The 26,947-nt window shown below is 49.9% G+C and overlaps 1 protein-coding gene across 1 annotated transcript in view; it reads left to right on the top strand.

Annotated features, from left to right (window-relative positions):
- LOC138515207 (uncharacterized) overlaps positions 1 to 26,947 on the top strand; it is a 154,842-nt gene that overhangs the window by 52,619 nt on the left and 75,276 nt on the right. The window contains exons 5-7 of the mRNA XM_069630167.1: positions 11,567 to 11,689; positions 15,136 to 15,298; positions 17,136 to 17,234. Coding sequence (XP_069486268.1) covers positions 11,567 to 11,689; positions 15,136 to 15,298; positions 17,136 to 17,234 — 385 coding nt within the window. The remainder of the gene's footprint in view (positions 1 to 11,566; positions 11,690 to 15,135; positions 15,299 to 17,135; positions 17,235 to 26,947) is intronic.

The raw sequence follows: 26,947 nt of genomic DNA, 5'->3' as shown, positions 1-26,947 counted from the left end.
GAGGGACCAGAGAGTACAGAGTTCAAGGCAGGGGGATCAGATAGTACAATGCAGGGGGATCAGAGAGTACAGAGAGCAAGGCAAGGGATCAGAGTACATAGAGCAAGGCAGGGGGGTCAGAGAGTACAGAGAGCAAGGCAGGGGGATCAGAGAGTACAGAGAGCAAGGCAGGGGATCAGAGTACAGAGAGCCAGGCAGGGGGGTCACAGAGTACAGAGAGCAAGGCAGGGCAATCAGAGAGTACAGAAAGCAAGGCAGGTGATCAGAGTACAGAGAGCAAAGCAGGGCGATCAGCGAGTACAGAAAGCAAGGCAGGGGATCAGAGTACAGAGAGCAAGGCAGGGCGATCAGAGAGTACAGAAAGCAAGGCAGGGGATCAGAGTACAGAGAGCAAGGCAGTGGGATTGCAGAGTACAGAGAGCAAGGCGGGGGGATCAGAGTACAGAGAGCAAGGCAGGGCGATCAACAAGTACAGAAAGCAAGGTAGGGGATCAGAGTACAGAGAGCAAGGCAGGGCGATCAGAGAGTACAGAAAGCAAGGCAGGGGATCAGAGTACAGAGAGCAAGGCAGGGGATCAGAGAGTACAGAGAGCAAGGCAGGAGGTCAGCAAGTACAGAGAGCAAGGCAGGGGGATCAGAGAGTACAGAGAACAAGGCAGGGGGATCAGGGAGTACGGAGAGCAAGGCAGGGGGATCAGAAAGTACTGAGAGCAAGGCAGGGGGATCAGAGAGTACAGAGAGCAAGGCAGGGTGATCAAAGAGGCAGAGAGCAAGGCAGAGGGACCAGAGAGTACAGAGAGCAAGGCAGGGGGATCAGAGAGAACAGAGAGCAAGGCAGGGGATCAGAGTACAGAGAGCAAAGCAGGGCGATCAGAGAGTACAGAAAGCAAGGCAGGGGATCAGAGCACAGAGAGCAAGGCAGTGGGAATGCAGAGCACAGAGAGCAAGGCGGGGGGATCAGAGTACAGAGAGCAAGGCAGGGCGATCAGCAAGTACAGAAAGCAAGGTAGGGGATCAGAGTACAGAGAGCAAGGCAGGGCGATCAGAGAGTACAGAAAGCAAGGCAGTGGATCAGAGTACAGAGAGCAAGGCAGGGGATCAGAGAGTACAGAGAGCAAGGCAGGAGGTCAGCAAGTACAGAGAGCAAGGCAGGGGGATCAGAGAGTACAGAGAACAAGGCAGGGGGATCAGGGAGTACGGAGAGCAAGGCAGGGGGATCAGAACGTACTGAGAGCAAGGCAGGGGGATCAGAGAGTACAGAGAGCAAGGCAGGGTGATCAGAGAGTCGGAGAGCAAGGCAGAGGGACCAGAGAGTACAGAGAGCAAGGCAGGGGGATCAGAGAGAACAGAGAGCAAGGCAGGGGGATTAGAGAGTACAGAGAGCAAGGCAGGGCAATCAGAGAGTACAGAGAACAAGGCAGGGGTATCAGAGAGTCAGAGGGCAAGGCAGAGGGACCAGAGAGTACAGAGTTCAAGGCAGGGGGATCAGATAGTACAATGCAGGGGGATCAGAGAGTACAGAGAGCAAGGCAAGGGATCAGAGTACATAGAGCAAGGCAGGGGGGTCAGAGAGTACAGAGAGCAAGGCAGGGGGATCAGAGAGTACAGAGAGCAAGGCAGGGGATCAGAGTACAGAGAGCCAGGCAGGGGGGTCACAGAGTACAGAGAGCAAGGCAGGGCAATCAGAGAGTACAGAAAGCAAGGCAGGTGATCAGAGTACAGAGAGCAAAGCAGGGCGATCAGCGAGTACAGAAAGCAAGGCAGGGGATCAGAGTACAGAGAGCAAGGCAGGGCGATCAGAGAGTACAGAAAGCAAGGCAGGGGATCAGAGTACAGAGAGCAAGGCAGTGGGATTGCAGAGTACAGAGAGCAAGGCGGGGGGATCAGAGTACAGAGAGCAAGGCAGGGCGATCAGCAAGTACAGAAAGCAAGGCAGGTGATCAGAGTACAGAGAGCAAAGCAGGGCGATCAGCGAGTACAGAAAGCAAGGCAGGGGATCAGAGTACAGAGAGCAAGGCAGGGCGATCAGAGAGTACAGAAAGCAAGGCAGGGGATCAGAGTACAGAGAGCAAGGCAGTGGGATTGCAGAGTACAGAGAGCAAGGCGGGGGATCAGAGTACAGAGAGCAAGGCAGGGCGATCAACAAGTACAGAAAGCAAGGTAGGGGATCAGAGTACAGAGAGCAAGGCAGGGCGATCAGAGAGTACAGAAAGCAAGGCAGGGGATCAGAGTACAGAGAGCAAGGCAGGGGATCAGAGAGTACAGAGAGCAAGGCAGGAGGTCAGCAAGTACAGAGAGCAAGGCAGGGGGATCAGAGAGTACAGAGAACAAGGCAGGGGGATCAGGGAGTACGGAGAGCAAGGCAGGGGGATCAGAAAGTACTGAGAGCAAGGCAGGGGGATCAGAGAGTACAGAGAGCAAGGCAGGGTGATCAGAGAGGCAGAGAGCAAGGCAGAGGGACCAGAGAGTACAGAGAGCAAGGCAGGGGGATCAGAGAGAACAGAGAGCAAGGCAGGTGTTCAGAGTACAGAGAGCAAAGCAGGGCGATCAGCGAGTACAGAAAGCAAGGCAGGGGATCAGAGTACAGAGAGCAAGGCAGGGCGATCAGAGAGTACAGAAAGCAAGGCAGGGGTCAGAGCACAGAGAGCAAGGCAGTGGGAATGCAGAGTACAGAGAGCAAGGCGGGGGGATCAGAGTACAGAGAGCAAGGCAGGGCGATCAGCAAGTACAGAAAGCAAGGTAGGGGATCAGAGTACAGAGAGCAAGGCAGGGCGATCAGACAGTACAGAAAGCAAGGCAGTGGATCAGAGTACAGAGAGCAAGGCAGGGGATCAGAGAGTACAGAGAGCAAGGCAGGAGGTCAGCAAGTACAGAGAGCAAGGCAGGGGGATCAGAGAGTACAGAGAACAAGGCAGGGGGATCAGGGAGTACGGAGAGCAAGGCAGGGGGATCAGAACGTACTGAGAGCAAGGCAGGGGGATCAGAGAGTACAGAGAGCAAGGCAGGGTGATCAGAGAGTCGGAGAGCAAGGCAGAGGGACCAGAGAGTACAGAGAGCAAGGCAGGGGGATCAGAGAGAACAGAGAGCAAGGCAGGGGGATTAGAGAGTACAGAGAACAAGGCAGGGGGTATCAGAGAGTCAGAGGGCAAGGCAGAGGGACCAGAGAGTACAGAGTTCAAGGCAGGGGGATCAGATAGTACAATGCAGAGGGATCAGAGATTACAGAGAGCAAGACAGGGGGATCAGAGAGTACAATGCAGGGGGATCAGAGAGTACAGAGAGCAAGGCAGGGGGATCAGAGAGAACAGAGATCAAGGCAGGGTATCAGATAGTACAATGCAGAGGGATCAGAGAGTACAGAGACTGAGGCAAAGGGATCAGAGAGTACAGAGAGCAAGGCAGGGGTATCAGAGAGTACAGAGAGCAAGGCAGGGGGTTCAGAGAGTACATAGAGCAAGCCAGGGGGATCAGAGAGTAAAGACAGCAAGGCAGGGGATCAGAGTACAAAGAACAAGGCAGGGGGGTCGCAGAGTACAGAGAGCAAGGCAAGGGATCAGAGTACATAGAGCAAGGCAGGGGGATCAGACAGTACAGAGAGCAAGGCAGGGGGATCAGAGAGTACAGAGAGCAAGGCAGGGCAATCAGAGAGTACAGAAAGCAAGGCAGGTGATCAGAGTACAGAGAGCAAAGCAGGGCGATCAGCGAGTACAGAAAGCAAGGCAGGGGATCAGAGTACAGAGAGCAAGGCAGGGCGATCAGAGAGTACAGAAAGCAAGGCAGGGGATCAGAGCACAGAGAGCAAGGCAGTGGGAATGCAGAGTACAGAGAGCAAGGCGGGGGGATCAGAGTACAGAGAGCAAGGCAGGGCGATCAGCAAGTACAGAAAGCAAGGTAGGGGATCAGAGTACAGAGAGCAAGGCAGGGCGATCAGAGAGTACAGAAAGCAAGGCAGTGGATCAGAGTACAGAGAGCAAGGCAGGGGATCAGAGAGTACAGAGAGCAAGGCAGGAGGTCAGCAAGCACAGAGAGCAAGGCAGGGGGATCAGAGAGTACAGAGAACAAGGCAGGGGGATCAGGGAGTACGGAGAGCAAGGCAGGGGGATCAGAACGCACTGAGAGCAAGGCAGGGGGATCAGAGAGTACAGAGAGCAAGGCAGGTTGATCAGAGAGTCAGAGAGCAAGGCAGAGGGACCAGAGAGTACAGAGAGCAAGGCAGGGGGATCAGAGAGAACAGAGAGCAAGGCAGGGGGATTAGAGAGTACAGAGAGCAAGGCAGGGCGATCAGAGAGTACAGATAACAAGGCAGGGGTATCAGAGAGTCAGAGGGCAAGGCAGAGGGACCAGAGAGTACAGAGTTCAAGGCAGGGGGATCAGATAGTACAATGCAGGGGGATCAGAGAGTACAGAGAGCAAGGCAAGGGATCAGAGTACATAGAGCAAGGCAGGGGGGTCAGAGAGTACAGAGAGCAAGGCAGGGGGATCAGAGAGTACAGAGAGCAAGGCAGGGGATCAGAGTACAGAGAGCCAGGCAGGGGGGTCACAGAGTACAGAGAGCAAGGCAGGGCAATCAGAGAGTACAGAAAGCAAGGCAGGTGATCAGAGTACAGAGAGCAAAGCAGGGCGATCAGCGAGTACAGAAAGCAAGGCAGGGGATCAGAGTACAGAGAGCAAGGCAGGGCGATCAGAGAGTACAGAAAGCAAGGCAGGGGATCAGAGTACAGAGAGCAAGGCAGTGGGATTGCAGAGTACAGAGAGCAAGGCGGGGGGATCAGAGTACAGAGAGCAAGGCAGGGCGATCAACAAGTACAGAAAGCAAGGTAGGGGATCAGAGTACAGAGAGCAAGGCAGGGCGATCAGAGAGTACAGAAAGCAAGGCAGGGGATCAGAGTACAGAGAGCAAGGCAGGGGATCAGAGAGTACAGAGAGCAAGGCAGGAGGTCAGCAAGTACAGAGAGCAAGGCAGGGGGATCAGAGAGTACAGAGAACAAGGCAGGGGGATCAGGGAGTACGGAGAGCAAGGCAGGGGGATCAGAAAGTACTGAGAGCAAGGCAGGGGGATCAGAGAGTACAGAGAGCAAGGCAGGGTGATCAGAGAGGCAGAGAGCAAGGCAGAGGGACCAGAGAGTACAGAGAGCAAGGCAGGGGGATCAGAGAGAACAGAGAGCAAGGCAGGGGATCAGAGTACAGAGAGCAAAGCAGGGCGATCAGAGAGTACAGAAAGCAAGGCAGGGGATCAGAGCACAGAGAGCAAGGCAGTGGGAATGCAGAGTACAGAGAGCAAGGCGGGGGGATCAGAGTACAGAGAGCAAGGCAGGGCGATCAGCAAGTACAGAAAGCAAGGTAGGGGATCAGAGTACAGAGAGCAAGGCAGGGCGATCAGAGAGTACAGAAAGCAAGGCAGTGGATCAGAGTACAGAGAGCAAGGCAGGGGATCAGAGAGTACAGAGAGCAAGGCAGGAGGTCAGCAAGTACAGAGAGCAAGGCAGGGGGATCAGAGAGTACAGAGAACAAGGCAGGGGGATCAGGGAGTACGGAGAGCAAGGCAGGGGGATCAGAACGTACTGAGAGCAAGGCAGGGGGATCAGAGAGTACAGAGAGCAGGGCAGGGTGATCAGAGAGTCGGAGAGCAAGGCAGAGGGACCAGAGAGTACAGAGAGCAAGGCAGGGGGATCAGAGAGAACAGAGAGCAAGGCAGGGGGATTAGAGAGTACAGAGAGCAAGGCAGGGCAATCAGAGAGTACAGAGAACAAGGCAGGGGTATCAGAGAGTCAGAGGGCAAGGCAGAGGGACCAGAGAGTACAGAGTTCAAGGCAGGGGGATCAGAGAGTACAGAGAGCAAGGCAAGGGATCAGAGTACATAGAGCAAGGCAGGGGGGTCAGAGAGTACAGAGAGCAAGGCAGGCGGATCAGAGAGTACAGAGAGCAAGGCAGGGGATCAGAGTACAGAGAGCCAGGCAGGGGGGTCACAGAGTACAGAGAGCAAGGCAGGGCAATCAGAGAGTACAGAAAGCAAGGCAGGTGATCAGAGTACAGAGAGCAAAGCAGGGCGATCAGCGAGTACAGAAAGCAAGGCAGGGGATCAGAGTACAGAGAGCAAGGCAGGGCGATCAGAGAGTACAGAAAGCAAGGCAGGGGATCAGAGTACAGAGAGCAAGGCAGTGGGATTGCAGAGTACAGAGAGCAAGGCGGGGGGATCAGAGTACAGAGAGCAAGGCAGGGCGATCAGCAAGTACAGAAAGCAAGGCAGGTGATCAGAGTACAGAGAGCAAAGCAGGGCGATCAGCAAGTACAGAAAGCAAGGCAGGGGATCAGAGTACAGAGAGCAAGGCAGGGCGATCAGAGAGTACAGAAATCAAGGCAGGGGATCAGAGTACAGAGAGCAAGGCAGTGGGATTGCAGAGTACAGAGAGCAAGGCGGGGGATCAGAGTACAGAGAGCAAGGCAGGGCGATCAACAAGTACAGAAAGCAAGGTAGGGGATCAGAGTACAGAGAGCAAGGCAGGGCGATCAGAGAGTACAGAAAGCAAGGCAGGGGATCAGAGTACAGAGAGCAAGGCAGGGGATCAGAGAGTACAGAGAGCAAGGCAGGAGGTCAGCAAGTACAGAGAGCAAGGCAGGGGGATCAGAGAGTACAGAGAACAAGGCAGGGGGATCAGGGAGTACGGAGAGCAAGGCAGGGGGATCAGAAAGTACTGAGAGCAAGGCAGGGGGATCAGAGAGTACAGAGAGCAAGGCAGGGTGATCAGAGAGGCAGAGAGCAAGGCAGAGGGACCAGAGAGTACAGAGAGCAAGGCAGGGGGATCAGAGAGAACAGAGAGCAAGGCAGGTGTTCAGAGTACAGAGAGCAAAGCAGGGCGATCAGCGAGTACAGAAAGCAAGGCAGGGGATCAGAGTACAGAGAGCAAGGCAGGGCGATCAGAGAGTACAGAAAGCAAGGCAGGGGGTCAGAGCACAGAGAGCAAGGCAGTGGGAATGCAGAGTACAGAGAGCAAGGCGGGGGGATCAGAGTACAGAGAGCAAGGCAGGGCGATCAGCAAGTACAGAAAGCAAGGTAGGGGATCAGAGTACAGAGAGCAAGGCAGGGCGATCAGAGAGTACAGAAAGCAAGGCACTGGATCAGAGTACAGAGAGCAAGGCAGGGGATCAGAGAGTACAGAGAGCAAGGCAGGAGGTCAGCAAGTACAGAGAGCAAGGCAGGGGGATCAGAGAGTACAGAGAACAAGGCAGGGGGATCAGGGAGTACGGAGAGCAAGGCAGGGGGATCAGAACGTACTGAGAGCAAGGCAGGGGGATCAGAGAGTACAGAGAGCAAGGCAGGGTGATCAGAGAGTCGGAGAGCAAGGCAGAGGGACCAGAGAGTACAGAGAGCAAGGCAGGGGGATCAGAGAGAACAGAGAGCAAGGCAGGGGGATTAGAGAGTACAGAGAGCAAGGCAGGGCAATCAGAGAGTACAGAGAACAAGGCAGGGGTATCAGAGAGTCAGAGGGCAAGGCAGAGGGACCAGAGAGTACAGAGTTCAAGGCAGGGGGATCAGATAGTACAATGCAGGGTGATCAGAGCGTACAGAGAGCAAGGCAAGGGATCAGAGTACATAGAGCAAGGCAGGGGGGTCAGAGAGTACAGAGAGCAAGGCAGGGGGATCAGAGAGTACAGAGAGCAAGGCAGGGGATCAGAGTACAGAGAGCCAGGCAGGGGGGTCACAGAGTACAGAGAGCAAGGCAGGGCAATCAGAGAGTACAGAAAGCAAGGCAGGTGATCAGAGTACAGAGAGCAAAGCAGGGCGATCAGCGAGTACAGAAAGCAAGGCAGGGGTTCAGAGTACAGAGAGCAAGGCAGGGCGATCAGAGAGTACAGAAAGCAAGGCAGGGGATCAGAGTACAGAGAGCAAGGCAGTGGGATTGCAGAGTACAGAGAGCAAGGCGGGGGGATCAGAGTACAGAGAGCAAGGCAGGGCGATCAGCAAGTACAGAAAGCAAGGTAGGGGATCAGAGTACAGAGAGCAAGGCAGGGCGATCAGAGAGTACAGAAAGCAAGGCAGGGGATCAGAGTACAGAGAGCAAGGCAGGGGATCAGAGAGTACAGAGAGCAAGGCAGGAGGTCAGCAAGTACAGAGAGCAAGGCAGGGGGATCAGAGAGTACAGAGAACAAGGCAGGGGGATCAGGGAGTACGGAGAGCAAGGCAGGGGGATCAGAAAGTACTGAGAGCAAGGCAGGGGGATCAGAGAGTACAGAGAGCAAGGCAGGGTGATCAGAGAGGCAGAGAGCAAGGCAGAGGGACCAGAGAGTACAGAGAGCAAGGCAGGGGGATCAGAGAGAACAGCGAGGAAGGCAGGGGGATTAGAGAGTAGAGAGCGCGGCAGGGCGATCAGAGAGTACAGAGAACAAGGCAGGGGTATCAGAGAGTCAGAGGGCAAGGCAGAGGGACCAGAGAGTACAGAGTTCAAGGCAGGCGGATCAGATAGTACAATGCAGGGGTATCAGAGATTACAGAGAGCAAGACAGGGGGACCAGAGAGTACAAGGCAGGGGGATTAGAGAGTACAGAGAGCAAGGCAGGGGGATCAGAGAGAACAGAGAGCAAGGCAGGGGGATCAGAGAGTACAGAGATCAAGGCAGGGGGGTCAGATAGTACAATGCAGGGGGATCAGAGAGTCGGGGAACAAGGCAGAGGGACCAGAGAGTACAGAGAGCAAGGCAGGGGTATCAGATAGTACAATGCAGAGGGATCAGAGAGTACAGAGACCAAGGCAAAGGGATCAGCGAGTACAGAGAGTAAGGCAGGGGTATCAGAGAGTACAGAGAGCAAGGCAGGGGGATCAGAGAGTACAGAGAGCAAGGCAGGGGGATCAGAGAGTACAGAGAGCAAGGCAGGGGGATCAGAGAGTACAGAGAGCAAGGCTGGGGATCAGAGTACAGAGAGCAAGGCAGGGGGGTCACAGAGTACAGAGAGCAAGGCAGGGCAATCAGAGAGTACAGAAAGCAAGGCAGGTGATCAGAGTACAGAGAGCAAAGCAGGGCGATCAGCGAGTACAGAAAGCAAGGCAGGGGATCAGAGTACAGAGAGCAAGGCAGGGCGATCAGAGAGTACAGAAAGCAAGGAAGGGGATCAGAGTACAGAGAGCAAGGCAGGGGGATTGCAGAGTACAGAGAGCAAGGCGGGGGATCAAAGTACAGAGAGCAAGGCAGGGCGATCAGCAAGTACAGAAAACAAGGTAGGGGATCAGAGTACAGAGAGCAAGGCAGGGCGATCAGAGAGTACAGAAAGCAAGGCAGGGGATCAGAGTACAGAGAGCAAGGCAGGGGAATCAGAGAGTACAGAGAGCAAGGCAGGGGGATCAGAGAGTACAAGGCAGGAGGATCAGAGAGTACAGAGAGCAAGGCAGGGGGGATCAGAGAGTACAGAGAGCAAGGCAGGGGGATCAGAGAGTACAGATATCAAGGCAGGGGGATCAGATAGTACAATGCAGGGGGATCAGAGAGTCAGAGAACTAGGCAGATGGACCAGAGAGTACAGAGAGCAAGGCAGGGGGATCATATAGTACAATCCAGGGGGATCAGAGAGTACAGAGACCAAGGCAGAGGGATCAGAGAGTACAGAGAGCAAGGCAGTGGTATCAGAGAGTACAGAGAGCAAGGCAAGGGGATGAGAGAGAACAGAGAGCAAGGCAGGGGGCTCGGAGAGTACAAGGCAGGGGGATCAGAGAGTACAGAGAGTACAGAGAGCAAGGCATGTGGATCAGAGAGTACAGAGAGCAAGACAGAGAGATCAGAGAGTACAGAGAGCAAGGCAGGGGGTTCAGAGAGTACAGAGAGCAAGCCAGGGGGATCAGAGAGTACAGAGAGCAAGGCAGGGGATCAGAGTACAGAGAACAAGGCAGGGGGATCGCAGAGTACAGAGAGCAAGGCAAGGGATCAGAGTACAGAGAGCAAGGCAGGGGGATCAGAGAGTACAGAGAGCAAGGCAGGGGATCAGAGTACAGAGAGCAAGGCAGGGGGATCAGAGAGTACAGAGAGCAAGGCAGGGGGATCAGAGAGTACAGAGAGCAAGGCAGGGGATCAGAGTACAGAGAGCAAGGCAGGGGGATCAGAGAGTACAAGGCAGGGCAATCAGAGAGTACAGAAAGCAAGGCAGGGGATCAGAGTACAGAGAGCAAGGCAGGGTGATCAGCGAGTACAGAAAGCAAGGCAGGGGATCAGAGTACAGAGAGCAAGGCAGGGTGATCAGAGAGTACAGAGAGCAAGGCAGGGGATCAGAGTACAGAGAACAAGGCAGGGGGATCGCAGAGTACAGAGAGCAAGGCAGGGGGATCACAGTACAGAGAGCAAGCCAGGGGGATCAGAGAGTACAGAGAGCAAGGCAGGGGGATAAGAGAGTACAGAGAGCAAGGCAGGGGATCAGAGTACAGAGAGCAAGGTAGGGGGATCAGAGAGTACATCGAGCAAGGCAGGGGGATCAGAGAGTACAGAGAGCAACTTGCCAATTAAGCTAAGAAAGCTCAGGATTTGATGAGCACATTCAAGTGTCCTCCGCTTAGAAATTTGACTTACAAACGGGACGCTTTCCACACAATGAGCTTCCCCAGGTGAATAGGTGTAAATGTATTTCCGTGCAGTTCCTGTAGTGAATGGGGAGAGCTTGGTATCACGTGTGTGTTTCTGGGAAAGGACGCCTGTCATGTGTAACATATGGATGCCATGAACATTGCTTAACTGCATATTTTTAATGATGCAGAATTTCGAAATGTGATACCAGGAAAACGTAAACTTTTCTTAATAATTGGCAAAGTAGAAAAGAAAAAAAAGCTGGGTGCGTTTTATTGTACATGGATTCTTAGTTTAAGCAAAACATACAGAAATACGGATGTCGTTTTTCTGTAGTTGGCACGGCTTTTCTGAATTCTACCGCAGGTTTTGACATTTTTTTCTGCAGAAATGTGGGAACATATTCCAAGGATGTTTAGTTATTATTTTCACAAATTTTGAGATATTTTTCCACAGATTTGGACTGTATCTGGGGATAGGTCTTAACGGAGGCCGATCTAAATTTATAAAGAATGCTACAAAATCATAAAAGAAAAAGCCATTAAATAGAGCAGCTGAAATCACTGGTTACGTGGCCATGACCGAGGGAAGGGCGGCCACAGGTGCTGGGTGCGGAGCAGGGAAATGGGGAGAAAAACATGTGCGCTAATGCTGGGAAAAGGTCAAAGGCCAAGGACAGTGAAATCATAAGGCAACTCCAGGCGACCGTGTCGGTGCCACCAGCAGAGGACCGCCTAGAGTTTGATACACGCTCTGAAAGCAACAATCGCCTTCTTACTTTAATATGGGGGCGGGGGAAGATTGATGCCAAAATGGCACCCTAATTGGAGCGGCATGATATTTTGTAGTCGCCCATTAAGAGGCTGTGGAACATCGGGGCTCCCATCAAAGTAGCCTACAGGGGTTAGGGAATCTAGGAGTCAGAGAACGCACCCTCAAAGTGGTCTCTAATCACATGGGTGTGGCAGGCCTTTCTATGTTCACAGAGTGAGTGACCATGCAACTGACTAGTATTTCTTTCCTAGCTGAATCCGCTACAGCGAAGGGCCATTCTGCGCAGTATGCTGACCACCATCACAGCCAGGGAGGTGACAAGGAGCAGCATGACGCTGGCCGCCAACGCTTTAGACAGATTGCTGAAGGACTCGGTAAGAACCAGGGTCATAGAGTTGCTAGGTAGTCATCCACTCTAGCCTAGGGCACCGCCGTACCGCCATACCTCTAGGATACAGAGGCGATCTGGAAAGTCAGGCTTATGGTTGGAAAGCCAGATTTACCCCATAAAGTTGTTTGCCGAAGTTCCAAGATGAGCTTGTGTTTCTCATTTCACGCATCACAACATGGCGGCTCTGTCATGTAGTATGTTCATGCTCAGGCTTTTCGTACATAAACAATCACTTGTGAAACATACTTGTTACATTATAAAACTCAATCCTCTCTTAATAGCTGGGACTTCTGTCCTTTCTCAGACCTGATCCCTGTAACAGGGAGTCCTAACCTGCTCGCCTTGTACATGCACCTTCATTTCTTTCTTCCCTCAAGTGTTAAGGGCGTGTATGTTCGTCCTGAATTCCCTTAAGGAATCATTGTAGGCTCAAAATTCTGCGCAAGTGGCAGAGGATGGAAGTATGTACAATGCATGGAGTGGTTTAGTATATCTATGTGACGAAGCTGTTTGGGCTGGACTGCCCCTTTTGGGGTTGGGACTAAGCCTAATTTGCATATGGTCTTTCCCCTTTTTGTAATGGCTTGGCAGATGAAGAACGATGGTCTGGAGGGTTGCCCAGAGCAATGCCAGAGGTTAGGATTCATTCCAAACCTTCCAGCCATCACCTCCTTTGTTTTGCATAGGATATCTACCCAGCAATATTTAGTGCCAGATGCTTAGTGCAATGCTAGAACAGGTGTCTGCAGAGAATTGAGGAGAGCAATCTAAGGAATGTCAGAATGACTGACACAATGGGCACTAGCAGGGACTCCAGGAGGAACCATCACTAGACAGTTGCTGCGGTGCTCCAAGGGATACTGGGGGATATCGCACAGGAGCTGCCATGGATCAGCAGCAATGCTGCTAGAACAGGCGCTAGTGTAGAATCTGGCCGTACCTCTCACAGGACTGTAGACAGGGTTTTACAAAGTGTGACCTACAGGGGAACATTATTATCATCTCAATATCCAATCCGGAACCCCATGAGTGAGGCTCTACTCAGCTTAGTGGCCCCTCAGATCAAGACCTCACAATCCATGCCGATGAACCATCCGTTCACCACCTCCCTCTAAGAGCTGACCTCAGGTGAATCTGCTGATAGACAGACTGTATGAACAAGGTCATCGCAGCTAACCAAATGGCCACCTTTCATTCAACTGCTTTGAAGTATTCTCAAACCAACATGTTTAGCAAAAACTAAGACATCATGAGGAATACATTGTGGGCCATAGTCTAGAATGCCCTGTGCACAAAACCCTAACACACTAGTGCATCCATGTCCAGAGATGACGTTTCTCCCTGCAAATCTCTCCTTAATAAGTCTCAGTTCCGGGGATTAGTGCTTTGTGACCACTGCTCTCAACAGCCACACAGAAACAGTGTGTCCCCTATTTCTTGTTTTTCTATTTCAGTTTTGTGTTCCTTGTTGACACACTGATTAACAGTAGCAGTCATTTGTGTAACACCACAACGTGACAATCCAACAGATAATAACCATATATCATTGTTACTGTTAATTGTCACACGGTCTGAATTTCTCTGCATTCACGATTCTGGATGGAATGTAAGCCTTTACTGCAAAGCTGATATTCTAATTTGAATTGGAATATTGCTGCACTAGTCCTTGTAGCTGTCCATAACTGTGCAGGTCCTTGGGTTTGGGTGTTCCCTTTGGCTGTACCTGTAATGGGATGGAGTTGATTTTATTCCCCTTTCATCTCTCTGGTATTTTCCGATATATGTCCCCTCGGTGTCCAGTTAAAGTACCGAATACAAAAGGATCGAATGCCTAAGGGTCGACTCAATTCGACCTAAAACAAAAGGCTCGAATTTTTTTGTTTTAAATATTTATTTTTTGGGGGTTTCCGTTTTGGAAAAAAGTGTTTTTTACCACAAAACAGGGGGTTTGGGTGGGCCCCCCAGGTGGGGGGTGGGACCCCCCCATAAAATTAAAATAAAAAAATTTGACCCTTTGGTTTTCGGTCCTTTTGATTCGACCCTTTGGTCATTCGATCCTATGCATTCGAAACTTTGACCCAGAACCTGCCTCCTCTACTGTAAAACTCAGGGGATCATTAATCCCATTTTTAATATTTGGCATCTTTTAGCACCTTTGGACTGTCTCTGGTCTATGTTATTTCTTGACTGCTGTAGAAGCCCTTGCAGATTTGCTTTATTTCTCTTTTACTGCTACTGGCAATCGTTTCTCCATTGTTGCCCCCATTTGAGCAGACTCTTGCTGTTCCTTCATATTTTAGAAGGTCTGTGCTTCCTTTAAAGTTTTAAATGTTCCTCTTAAACGACCAGGTCTTCATTTTCCAATGTCATATTTTTATTTCGAGTTTTAGCACTTGCTCCTGGTGGCTGCAAGGATCAAGTTCAAGACCCTCTGCATCGTCCACAAGGCCTTCTGGGGCCATGGCCCATACTATCTCCAACACTCACTTCCTACGTACCTTCCTTCCAGAGCCCTCTGCTAGTCGACTTCCAATTCTCTGCGGGTGAGTCGCTTCACCAAGCAGAGACTGGGGGGTAGATTTCTTCTTCTGCAGGTGCCTCCTTCTGGAATGGCCTCCCTGCCACTCGCCGCCTTGAGCTGGACCTCCTTAAGTTCCGGAAGCTCCTCAATACCCTTTTCTCCTCTTCCTTCGCTCTGCTTCTCCCCGCCTCCTTTTCTCTCTGCCTTCCCTCTGCTATCCTTCCCATCCTGCTGCTCAGTTACGGGACTGGCTGCCTGGTGCTCCTCTGAGTCATATAGGATATCTGCAACCCCCCCCCCCTCCCAGTGCATAGCACTTGCCTTCGGGCCCTCCTGCACTTCCACCTGGACTTCCTTGCACTTCCGGGGCATGTTATCCTTGGGGGCCCTGCCTTCCTTGCACTTAAACCAGAGCAATGTTCCACTGGGTTCACTTCTCCCCCTTCCTCTCCCCAGCACTTCCTGTCTGCGCACTTGCATGATCTAAATGATACTAGACCTAGTAAGATCGTTTGTCATGTTTCTCCCGTTTTACCCTCCCTTCCTGGTTGCGCCTTGAAACACTTGTGTATAGGCGAATAAATAAATAAATAACCTATCAATCAAGTCCAGAAGTGATCTTCCCAGCGTGTGTTTTATGCCCCTCCTGTCTCACCAGCTCCCACTGATATCTGCTACTGTGTTCATTTGTTCGCAGTTCTCGTGTCTTTTTGGTGGGTTTTAGTTCTGTCCTGTTTTGGTACTCCCCCAGACCCCCTTCTGGTTGGTCTTCGTTCCCTGATTTGGCAGCTCGACTCTGTTCTGGTTGTCTGCCAATTGTTTCTTGTTGTTGCTTCTGTCTTTTGTCTCTTTGTTGTTCCATCATCTCTAATAGAGATATGTCCCCTTTCCTCTTTCCTCTTACTTAGGAAGATGTCTCTGAACTCGAGCAGATGGCTCTAATGTGTGAAGTGGCTCTTGCCAAAGGCGTCCCGGAAGCCGTATCACTCAGCATCATAAACCTGTTCACGGTCCCGGCTATTCCGGAGGAGATTGTGTTTTGGGCCATCCAGCAGCTCACCTTTCTGCATGGTTAGTTATCAAATGATGTATTTTCCCGTGATTCCCTAGTTAGAGGACAACAGGAGCAGTCTTGGTGTTAAGTACCTCCAGGGCTTTGCTAGGTCTAGAAAAGATCCGGGGCTACGCTAATGTTGGCACTGTCCGGACTCGGGGCTAGATAGCCTTTTGGTTGTTGCCCCTGAGCTTCTATCCAGGGCTACAACCAAAAGACCCCGGGCTATAGCGCCCCCAGGACACCCTAGCAACGCCCAGAGTACCTCTAAATATTGGAACTCGATGTCAATGTCATATCACTACCTTGATTGACTTTGAATGATGCCACTAGCGTAAAAAGTACAAAACGACTAAATGCACTCAGTTGATGCGGCATAAAATAAGGACTGCTAAATTAAATTATAAACAAGTCTTTTTTTAGCGCATTCTCTTAGCTATGTGTTCCGCGTGTCTGTATATGGCATGTGAGTGCACCTGGGGGGGCTTTCGAACTGGACAGGTGCCTCCTTAGATGTAACTGAGGTTCTGCAAACAGCAGACATGACCAGGGGATTACCTGAGCAGTGTAGAAGATTGTCTCTCTCCTAAACAAATGAGCAGGGCCCCAGTTTCCTCCCTGAGTTTGTGCAGTAGATGTGAGTATGTGCAGTGGGGAATTAACTTACCTAACTTTTACTCAGGACACTGAAGTAAAATTACAGAAACCCTCTACATGTACCAGAAAGAGATGACATTTAAGATAAAGCATAATTAATGTCAATGGAAAACATGTATTTCCTCACTCATTGGGAACACTGAAATAGAGGTTAATTTTCTCATGCGAGATGTTTGGGTCTGGCCAGGCAGCTGGACTAGCTCTCTGGCTGTACTTAATGTATGGGAATGAACCCCTATAAGGGGTAGGGTCTTCTCTGTATTTCTGCAGGGGTCACTGGTAGGGTAAAGATTGGCAGGGGCTTGAGGGCCCACGTGAGTATATCTGTTTTGATACTGTTGTAAAGTATAGGTGGGGGGAGTGGAGGCTCCAGTGACTAACCCTTGGTGGAAAATGACCCAATGGCTGTCTCCTTGGGGATGAATGCCCCAGCCATTGGCTATCCCCTTGTAGGCTCTGTAGCTCAGTAGGAATATTGGAGGCCTATATGTTTTGGGGACCATCCCCAAGTAACCATCGCCATATGTATTGATGGAAAGGATACATGCCTTAGTGCGGGGACCCAGCTATGGTGGTCGGGCATCTCCGATGTACCTCCTCTGGGTCCAGCTTTCACCAGCTCAGGTCAGTGGCCGGTAACTTTGACCTCTCCACTATCAGTTCCCAAGCTTAGGCAAGGGACTACATCACAGCAGTTATAAAGGATGCAGGAGGAGGTAAGACATGGTTTTTCGGGTGGGCAAGGGCTGTGGGACATGTGAAAAGGTACAAAATGTTTGGGAAACGTACTGGTACACTACGCCCCTCCCCCACCCGAAACTTGTTTTTTTTAAAAATCAACTATATCTTTTCTCAAAAATGTTAACATAAACATGCATTTATTTGATAACAAATGTAACAGCACTACATTGTCATTTTTGTTTGGTATATTTTCACAATATTTTCTAAATTTCGGTTTCGTTTGCCAATCTATTTCACATACTGACCACTAGGTGGCAACAAATAACCACGTATCTATTTTTTAGAAATGTGGTTACCGAATGCTCATGTGGTACAGTTTACACTGGTAACCGGTTTCTGTCGCCCAGCTGGCATCAGCATCCCACATCCCATATTGCAGCTAGCATGACACTTTGGTATTCTCCTTTCACACTGAACATTGTAATAGATTTATTTTCCTCATGTTTCTCCCCACAGGACCGGAAATTGCCCCACACCTGGGTCTCATCCTCAGCAGTTTCATTCCCATAATGAAGAATGCTACAACTGTCAGTCAGAAGATCTGGTTCAGCCTCGGTAGGTGCCGGTGCCCGACTGGGCTGGGGATCGACCTGGGATCTCTGTTTACTTTAAGGCCTGATCTGAGAGCAAGTTTGACTTCCTCTGTAGCCTCGCCAATATCACTTATAGCTTTGATTTACTATGGTTAAAGTCCTAGGATATTCTGTTATTAACTGAGGGAAATGCATACTGTATGGTATGTTTTGGACACAGGACAGTGTCCAGGCACATAGTTGCTGGGTGGCACCCAGCCAACATACCCAGTTACCGGGATCACCCTGCAGGACCGTGAGCGCACGGTCGGATCGTGGGCCAGGAGTTCCCCAGCAAGGGCTCCAGGACGCACATGCAGAGTTACCCAGCAGGAGCTCTACTGATAACGGACAGTGTTGGCCATCAGGAGCACGGTCATGGTGGAGAGCCTTGCAGGGCAGGACCTCTGCCTGCTATGCAGTGCCAGTATCGCGCTGCAGAGGAACGACACAGCAGGCAGGAGTCAATTGGTATCGACTGATGAGCAGGAAACCGCTCATCCCTTTTATTAAAGTGGTCACATGGTCACAGACATGTGACGTGAGCACGAGACCTTCACAAGGGCACCTTGTCCTTATAGGGGCACACCACCACACTTTACACACTGTTGCTAATGATGACCACTGGGGTTGTTTTATAGTGGAACCTGGACACATCACGTGACTGTCAGGTCCCAGTTGATCAATCCTGCTGAACCCATAGCTCTCAACCATTTGTGTCACAAAGGCGGGTGAAAACACCCGATTTTGTTTTTGGCGGGTGAGGGCCCATTGAAATGAATGGGCGTGCAGGAGGCTTGGTGGGTGAGTCTGCTATTTACGAGGCGCGTGACACCCGCCAAAAGTGTGTAAGTTGAGAGCTATGCTGAACCTCGCATGAGCGTCCAACGTGCAAGGGCCGGCCGATAATGCAATCCCACACTAGACACTCATGAGGGGGAAGATGAAGTGGACAAAATGATAAACCTCCAGTATCCTACTCGCTACGTGCCCTCTGATTGCTAGACTCACCGTGTGGATCCGTGATATAGAATCTGAAACAAATTATCTCTCCCAAACTTGCACAACTCATTCAACTGATGAAATCACCCCTTCCTTCTCTTCTTGGAATCCTCTGCTGAGCTTTGAGGTCCTTATCAATGTCCTTTCTTCTTTTCTCTGCTGCTTTACTGAACTTACATTTTATTCAGGTAGAAATGGTATATCTTCTGAAACGAAGTTCCAAAACGAATGGCTTCTGCTCCTTCTATGTTCTGAAATGTGTTTTCCTCATCTCAACCATATCTCTACTTTAGTTTATTACTCCACAAACATTCGATGCCGCTGCCGGTGCTCTGTGCATTCTTTCTTTCATGGATGTGCACCACACGCTCCGTAAAAGATGTCGGCCGCTACCCGCGCTGTGTGAATAGTGTACTGACGGACGCATACATACCACGCATGATGGTGCCTTCCTTTAATATCGGCGCCGATGGGTCTACGCAGCTTCATTTCAGTTCTGGGCTGCGCGCTCCTGCGTAACGCTGATCACGCGCCCCTCTTAAGGGTTTCCTGCGGTATGCCTTGCACGCTCAACAATTCAATCAAATACATGTCAATTAAAGAACGCGCACTTGCATTCCAGCGCGACATTATAGTCATACCCCGCACCTCAGCTGGGTGTCCAAAGTAACTTGCGTCAGTAACTTTCTCTTTTAAACGCTGTACACATGTGTAGTAAATCGCCCACCTTAAGTGAAGACAGGAGCCGTACTTGAGTTGCAGCAGTGGTTTATTGATGCTGTAATTCAATAACGAATTGAAGAGGCACAAGGTGCCAACATTACTAAAGGCCAACGGGCCCAACTGTGCTGAGGGTCAGGATTCCTCAGGCTGCATAAATATCATGCTTTGAAGTCCCGTGCTCGGAGGAGCCGGGTAGACGCCTCTGATCGCGTCTTGAGCTCGTCCCGTAATGCGCGCGTACGCGCGGGGGCGGAGCTGTGTTTGCTGGCGAGGTCTCGCGAGAGCGGGGCTCTCGCGATCGCTCTACACACCTCCCTTTTTCAATACAGAACAAGTTCATTGTAATACATAGTCATTGTATCTCACCGTGTTCCCTTCTGGGTCTCTCACCGGTTCCAGGGCAAGGTCCCTGCTGCTCAGGTTCTGGGTTTAGGTTGGGTTCTTCTGGTTCTGTCTCGGTTTCTTCTCTTTCTCCGTCGTTTCCTTCGGGTTCTCGTTCGTCGGTTCCCCCGTAATCCTTTTCGGCTTCCACGCGTGGTGTCTCTGGGGTTCTCACCTTTTCTTGCCTCCGCTGGCATAATGCTACTCTTTCAAAGTTCCACGCGCGCCCGTCTTCTGTGCGGACATGATTTGTCCCTTTGTGAGTTACTTTTATGGGCTGACTGTACCGGGATCCTGTGGTTTGATCTTTTCTTGGTAGTTTTATTTTCACCCAGTCTCCTTTTCCTATGCTGGGCACTCGCTTTGTCCGCCTTCTTTCGTCGCTCCACGATTTCATGCGTGACTTGTTTTTCTCAATGCGCCATACTACTTCAGCCATGATCACGGCTTCATCTTCCCTTACTTTCGACAGCCATGGTGGAATGAGCATAGATGCAGCACTCCTCCCTCTCAACATTTTGAACGGGGATATTTGTGTAATACCGTTTGGCGTGAGCCTGTGGGCCGCTATGGCCTCTTTGGTGGTTTTGAGCGGGTCCATACCGGAAGCCGTGGCCAGTTGGATGGCGCCCTTTATGAACCTGTTCGCCCTCTCGACGAGTCCATTGGCTTGAGGGTGATATAGGGCCGCTTTCTTTTGTTTAATATGGTTCCTTTTTAAAAATTCTTCCATGTCTTTGGAAACTAATTGTACACCATTGTCTGTGACGACTTCCTTGGGGAGGCCTTCCCTTTGAAAAATTTCTGTGAGTACTTCTATGACTGTCTCAGTAGTTATGTTTGGTACAAACTCTGCTTCCACCCACTTGGATAGATAGTCGACAAGTACTATGCCGTATCTGCGTTCTGTCGCCATCGCCTCCAGGGGCCCTATGAAGTCGATGCCCACTTTGGACCATACCGCTTCTGGTATCTCTGTGGGTATGAGGGGTGCCTGGCGAACCTTAAGTCTTTTGTCGCTATTGAGGCATTCGTGGCAGCGTTCTATCATAGCGCGAATTTCTTGATCCATAGACGGCCACCAGTAGGCTTCTCTCACCCTGCGGCGTGTCATCGTGTTCCCCAAATGTCCCGCATGGGCCCTACAGAGGATTGTGCGTCTCATTCCTGTGGGGGGGATGATTTGGTCTGTCTTTATGACTATCCCCTCAGTTTCCGACAACTCATCTTGCACTTTCCAATACGGTCTCATGCCTTCGGGCAGCGTTTTTTCATTGGGCCACCCTTCCTGATCCATCCGCGAATCTTTGCCATGGTGGGGTCTTTCTCGTCTTCTTCTTCCCAATGCCTTTCACTGAGTTCCAGGTACCCTGGCGCCGATAGGTCTGTGATGGACGCGACTATGCATTCCCCTTGTAGGAACGTGGTAGCCTCATCTTTGCCCTCCGGCAGTCTCGACATGCAGTCGGCTTGTGAGTTTTTCCAGCCTGAGATGTGCTGGATTTCGAATGTGTACTCCTGTAGTTTAGCTGCGATGCGGGCCAGTCTGGGCGTGGAAGCTTTGGTGCCTCTTGGGCTGAGCATGTGAATGAGCGGCTTGTGATCTGTAACCAGCTTAAACTTTGTGCCCCACACGTATGTTCGGAAATGTTCGACGGCCCATGCGCATGCTAGCATTTCTTTTTCAATGGTGGAATAGTTCTGTTCCGCCACTGATAGTGCCTTTGAGGCAAAGGCCACTACATGTTCGGTGTCCCCTCTCTTCTGCGTTAGCACTGCCCCTAGTCCGTACGCACTGGCGTCTGTGGTGATTACAGTTTCCCACTTTGGGTTAAACGGTTGGAGACATGGGGCTTTCACTATGTGCTGTTTTATGGTTTCTGTCGCCTTCTTCTGAGGCTCTCGCCACGTGAATTCTGACCCTTTCTTGAGCAGATCACGGAGGGGTGTAGTGATTTCTGAAAACCTGGGTATGAATTTCGCATAGTATTCGGCCAATCCTAGAAATGACCTCACTTCTTCTTTAGTGGTGGGTTCCGGAGCTTTGGTGATGGCTTGCATGAGGTTCTGTTTGGGACCGATCCCTTTTTCCGATATCTTGTACCCTAAGTATTCGACTTCTTTCACCCCGAACGAACATTTTTCGTAGCGTAGGCGCACTCCTGCTTCTTGTAACTTGTTGAGAACTAATTTGAGTGTGGCATTGTGTGTCTGTTCATCTCCTGCATACACCAGGATGTCATCCTGGAAATATACCACATTTTTAACTTTCCGTAGCAGGACGTCCATCATTCGTTGGAATGCAGATGCAGCTGACGACAGCCCGAAAGGCATTTTGGTGAATTGGTATGTACCAAAAGGAGGGATGAATGCCGTAAGGGGTTTTGATTCATTGTGCAGCTGTATTTGGTGGTATGCGTTTCTCATGTCCAGTTTAGAGAATATTTTGGCTTCTTTCATTAGTAAAATGAGTTCATTTATGCTTGGGAGCGGGTAGTTGTCCGTAATGACTTCTAGGTTTAAACTGCGCAGGTCTATGCACACCCTTAATTCTTGAGATTGGGGTTTCTTTATGAGGACGACTGGGCTCAGCCATTCGGACGCTTCAATTTCTTCTATTACCCCTCCCATTTTCATTTTGTCCAGCTGTTGTTTGAGGGTGTCTCTTGCTGTGGCTGGTACTGGTCTCACCCGGTGTTTGACAGGGACAGCATTTCTTTTGAGCACAATTTTGTGAAGAAAATTTTTGATGTGCCCCGGCTCCTCCGAGAAAAGTGTTGGATAATCGCTCTTGACAATTGATCCGTTCTTTGCACTAACAGACAGGACCTGATCTTCTGTACTGGGATCTAGTTTGATTTTTAACTTGTCCTGGTCGTCCCAGCCCAAAACCGCTGGACCTTCGTGACTGAAATATACTCGGGTGATGGTTTCTCTCCCTTTGAATTCGACTTTTCCATTGATATAGCCTAACAGTTCAACTGACGCCCCTCAAACACCGTGGGCTTGTGTCGCGTGGTGAGAACTTGCACTTTCTCCTTACCCACCATTTCTTTGTAAGTGCGGAGGGGTAAAATGGTGAGATCTGACCCGGAGTCTGCCATGACCCTTGTCTCGTTTCCATCGATTTTGATGAGGCAATGGGGCTCCTCTATCCTGGCCCGTGTGCTGTTCACCATAATGACTGTGGGTCTTCCTTCATCTTCTGAGGAGGATTCTCTTACCATCGTTCGATCTGTGGTGAGACTGGTGACCTTCTTGTTTCTCCATCGACACACTATGGAGAAGTGCCCAATGCGCTTGCAGATGGAGCACTCCTTGTCTCTAGCTGGGCACTCCCGGTCAAACGCCAGGTGCTTCGTGCTGGTGCACCTGTGTTACTTGAGGGGTTCTCTCTTGTAACCTCTCGCCTCTCTCATGTCCGCTGTCGACTTTTCTTTTTTTTTGTGGAAGCCCACCCCTTGTATTTCCGCGGGACCCTGGGCCCCTGCAAATTCTTTTCTTCGTCCCACCGTTTCTTCTACCGCCCTGGCGATCTCGATAGCTTTCTCTAACTGTAGCTCCTTTTCGATGATAAATTTATCTTGGACTTTTCGACTGTTAGTGTGTACAACCAGCATGTCGCATATGCGGTTTTCTGCATTGGTGCCGAAGTTACACAAGGCTGCTAGGTACCTCAATTTGGTGACGTAGTCATCGACGGGTTCAGATTGTTCTTGTTTCCGAGTGTAAAACCGTATTCTGTGGAGCACTGTGTTCTCTTTGCTGGCGAACCTCTTAATGATTCTCCTGACCGCCTCCTTGAACACATCCTCATTGTCATCGTCTACAGGAATCGGGGTAAGGCCCTCGAATATTCTTTGCCCCTCCACTCCTAGGGCATTGAGTAACATGGCCCTGCGTCTTGCCGCCGAAAACCCTGCTCCCCCCATAGCCTCCACGTATGTCACGAACAGGGGTTGCCATTGTGGCCATGGAATGGCAGGCCTACCTGGCGTTTGCAAAAAGGGTGGCGGTGGCGTGGCTCCTTGCATGCTTCTGTGTAGGTTCTGGTGATGATCCTCGTCGCCAATTTATGTAGTAAATCGCCCACCTTAAGTGAAGACAGGAGCCGTACTTGAGTTGCACCAGTGGTTTATTGATGCTGTAATTCAATAACGAATTGAAGAGGCACAAGGTGCCAACATTACTAAAGGCCAACGGGCCCAACTGTGCTGAGGGTCAGGATTCCTCAGGCTGCATAAATATCATGCTTTGAAGTCCCGTGCTCGGAGGAGCCGGGTAGACGCCTCTGATCGCGTCTTGAGCTCGTCCCGTAATGCGCGCGTAGCGCGCGGGGGCGGAGCTGTGTTTACTGGCGAGGTCTCGCGAGAGCGGGGCTCTCGCGATCGCTCTACAACATGCAGAGGTTTTCCTAAAAACAATCTTCTTTCATAGTTCTGCCTCTTTAAATAAGATACACGAAGAGTTCCTACTGTAATTCTCAAACACGTAATTATATACACTATAGTTATGCATAGAATTCACTTAGCTGTCTTCTGTTCACAGGAAACTGTGCCGTCTGTTTTTCTTCTCTGGATTTTCCCCCCTTTGTTCTTTAGTCTAACGGGCTTCGTGGCTTACCTCAGAAAACTGTGGCCTTGCGCTAATGTCCTGGATGAAAGGCAGTGTAGAATGTTGCTCTTTTTTCCAAAATACCCCATCCGTTTTCTGAACCAATCATCCATGAGAAGATTCCCCTCCATCTTGGAAAGCAGTAAAGGAGAAACAAATAAAACCTTTAACCAGTCTACCATACTTCTCTCCTATAATTTCCACTTCACAGACATGTTGCCCTTCCCAGACACAACCTATAACCTCCCACCTTGCTGCCTCTTCCTTAAATAAACCTCTGCCCCATGCAGACCTGGCAGTGATGGCCATTGCTGGACCAGCCTTCAGACAACTCTGGGGGTTTCCTGGTAGACCTCTGCACCATGGGCTTCTTTTATGTGGTCACCCTGGTTTTCTGCTTCTAACCTCTCTCCCATGAAGCCCACACCCTTCCTCTTCCTTCCCTTCTCACCTCCCACATTTCTCTGAAGTAAAGAATGTGTTTTAAAGCTTACAGTATGTTGTTCCTCTCTCTTCAAAATGTTATATGTCCGTTTTCTGTTACTTGTAGCTCTTTTTTAACGTATACCGTCCTTTTGCAGATAGTCGTTTTTTCAATAGATTTTTTGCAGACAAAATTCCATCGAAAAAACTCATCGAAATGTACATGTGGGGGTGGGTAAAATTATAAAAGGGGTCGGGAGGGGTTGGGGTGGGCTAACAATATAGGGAAATGGGGGTTGGGAGGACCCTCAAATAAAAAAAAAACATTTCAATGAGTTTTTCTCAATGGATTTTTATTGACAAAAAATCCATCCAAAAAACTACCATCAGTAAAGTAACAGAACCCTTTTTTAATCCATATGTGGAAACACATTTGGTTTATAATTCACTATTTAGACCCAATTTTCCAAATTTGATGTGGATGGTCTTTGGTAAGGGGGGACAAAGCATACCTGGGACGTCGATAATAACACATTGAGGTAGTCAGATGCTTTGATAATTTGGGGTTAGCTTTTTCTAGCAGTGGCAGCTGGACTCCTCATGTATATACTATAGCAAAGCATGCTGCACCGGGATTTGCTGGGCTTTTACCTTTTTATCGACTATATGATGGGGGATGGAAATTGTACAAGTGTTTTAAAGTGCTAAAGACTGAAACCCATGTGTCAATGCTACATGAGAGCGAAATATGGGGGTACTCAAATGGCTTCTCTTTGGGGGTTATTCAGAATACATTTTTGAGGAAATCGACGGGTTTGTCACACCGTACCCCCAGAAAAACACTGAAGCATGAATCGGGAGTACCCGGCATAACGATACAGACACAGCAGAGGTTTTTAGAATTTTTCTTGAAACCTCATTTAGATCTATACTCAAACCGTAACATGGGTAATGCACCTATAGAGATGACGGCCTCCCTAGTTACGAACACATTTAGCCAGTAGAAAAATGAAATTGCCTTGCTGAAAAGGTTGTGTTTTGGAAATATTTAAGTTTTTGACAATATGTCCAAAAGGCAACGTAAGGCACTGCTGAAAAGAAGGGCCACGGAAGCAGAGGACTGTGAGGCCCGGCACCGCATGGACATTTTCCTTCTATTAAATAATGTGTTGATTATTTGGGTGGTGAGCCTAAACATTTTATAAGTCAATTTAAATCTCCACAATGCAGAAGGATTAAATGTGCTCTCCCTGAGGGCCCGCCTGGCTTGTTTTGGCAGTAATATTAAAATGTACATGTGGGCCAGGTAGTGATGAAAATATCAAACATGCTTTATTGGTATGCAAGAATTTTTGAGATTTAAAAAGAAAATGGAGCTGGCCCCATTTTAGTAAAAAATAATGTTAGCTTTCACCATGATGCTGTGACAATGATCATGAATTATAATGATTTCGTTTGTATGCAGGATGTTGTGGAATGTGCTAAGGCTGCTTTTAGAAGCATCCTGAGGTTTTTTGGGATAGGTTGCTATGTGGTGTTCTTATTATTAATTGTGCTTCTGATTTATTGCATTTGTTAAAGGATTTTTTTTCAGAATACAATCTTAACCTAAAAAACACAGTGTAGTATGGGGGCACTTTGAAAAACTCTTCCAGGGCCACTTTTGGTTCCCATTCCAACCTTGCCAATGACCAAGAGATAAGCTTCTATTCTAGTGCCATTAAAGGTCAGGCGGGGAGAACCTGTGAATGGAATGTTTGCAATCCCTCCTCAACCTCCAGATCATGTTCGTCCCAGGGAAGTTCAGGAACCAATCAGGGCTCCTTATGCCTCAGTGCATGATCAGAGGCTCTCGACATTGTTTGTCCAAAGTTTTAGAGGAGCTTTGGGTTTTGGCATATGAAGGAAGATCGTACTTTGGAGGCCTTTAGGTTTCTGTTAGTGAGATGGGTGGGGTATAGGGTAGCTGTATAGGGAGACTGCTAGGGTTATGAAAAGTGGAGCACTTTTTGGGGTGGGGGATCCAATAGTTTCTCGTCAAAAGCACATTGATGAGTTTTACAAATCAAGGAGCTTTTTTATGCCCTCATCAAACCAAGGAACTTTGGCTGCCACTTTACTGCTGCCATCAATTCAGAGGAAAGTAGCAATGGATCAGCAGGCATGGATGGTCAACTTGACTTTGATACCCTCCGAAGGAGAGCGGGTTTTCTTATAATTGGTGACTCCTGACCTGGAGATTGTGATGGGTGGGGGACAAGTGGTGGTGGCTGAAGGAGGAAAGGGGACTGCCATGGAGTTTTGACCACGGGACTGGTGGCCAGCACAGGGGAATCCAGAGCAGAAACAGGCGGCAGAATCCCTGCTTCGTCCTTTTCAGTCAGTGCTGTCTTCTCTGTTCCATTTGAAAGACGTAATGGGAGTGAAATGTTGCGAAGATGCCTATAAAATCTGCAGCCACAGATATACAGTGGCTTCCATGGCATTAGGCAACCACACAGTATCCTTGCCTGGATATGCTATTCCCGGCATCAGCCACCCGTTTCCCCACTC

Source organism: Ambystoma mexicanum, chromosome 6q, assembly GCF_040938575.1.
Source record: "Ambystoma mexicanum isolate Mex_15411 chromosome 6q, UKY_AmexF1_1, whole genome shotgun sequence".
Taxonomy (NCBI): Eukaryota; Metazoa; Chordata; class Amphibia; order Caudata; family Ambystomatidae; genus Ambystoma; species Ambystoma mexicanum.
This window is presented reverse-complemented; position numbering and strand designations above follow the sequence as displayed.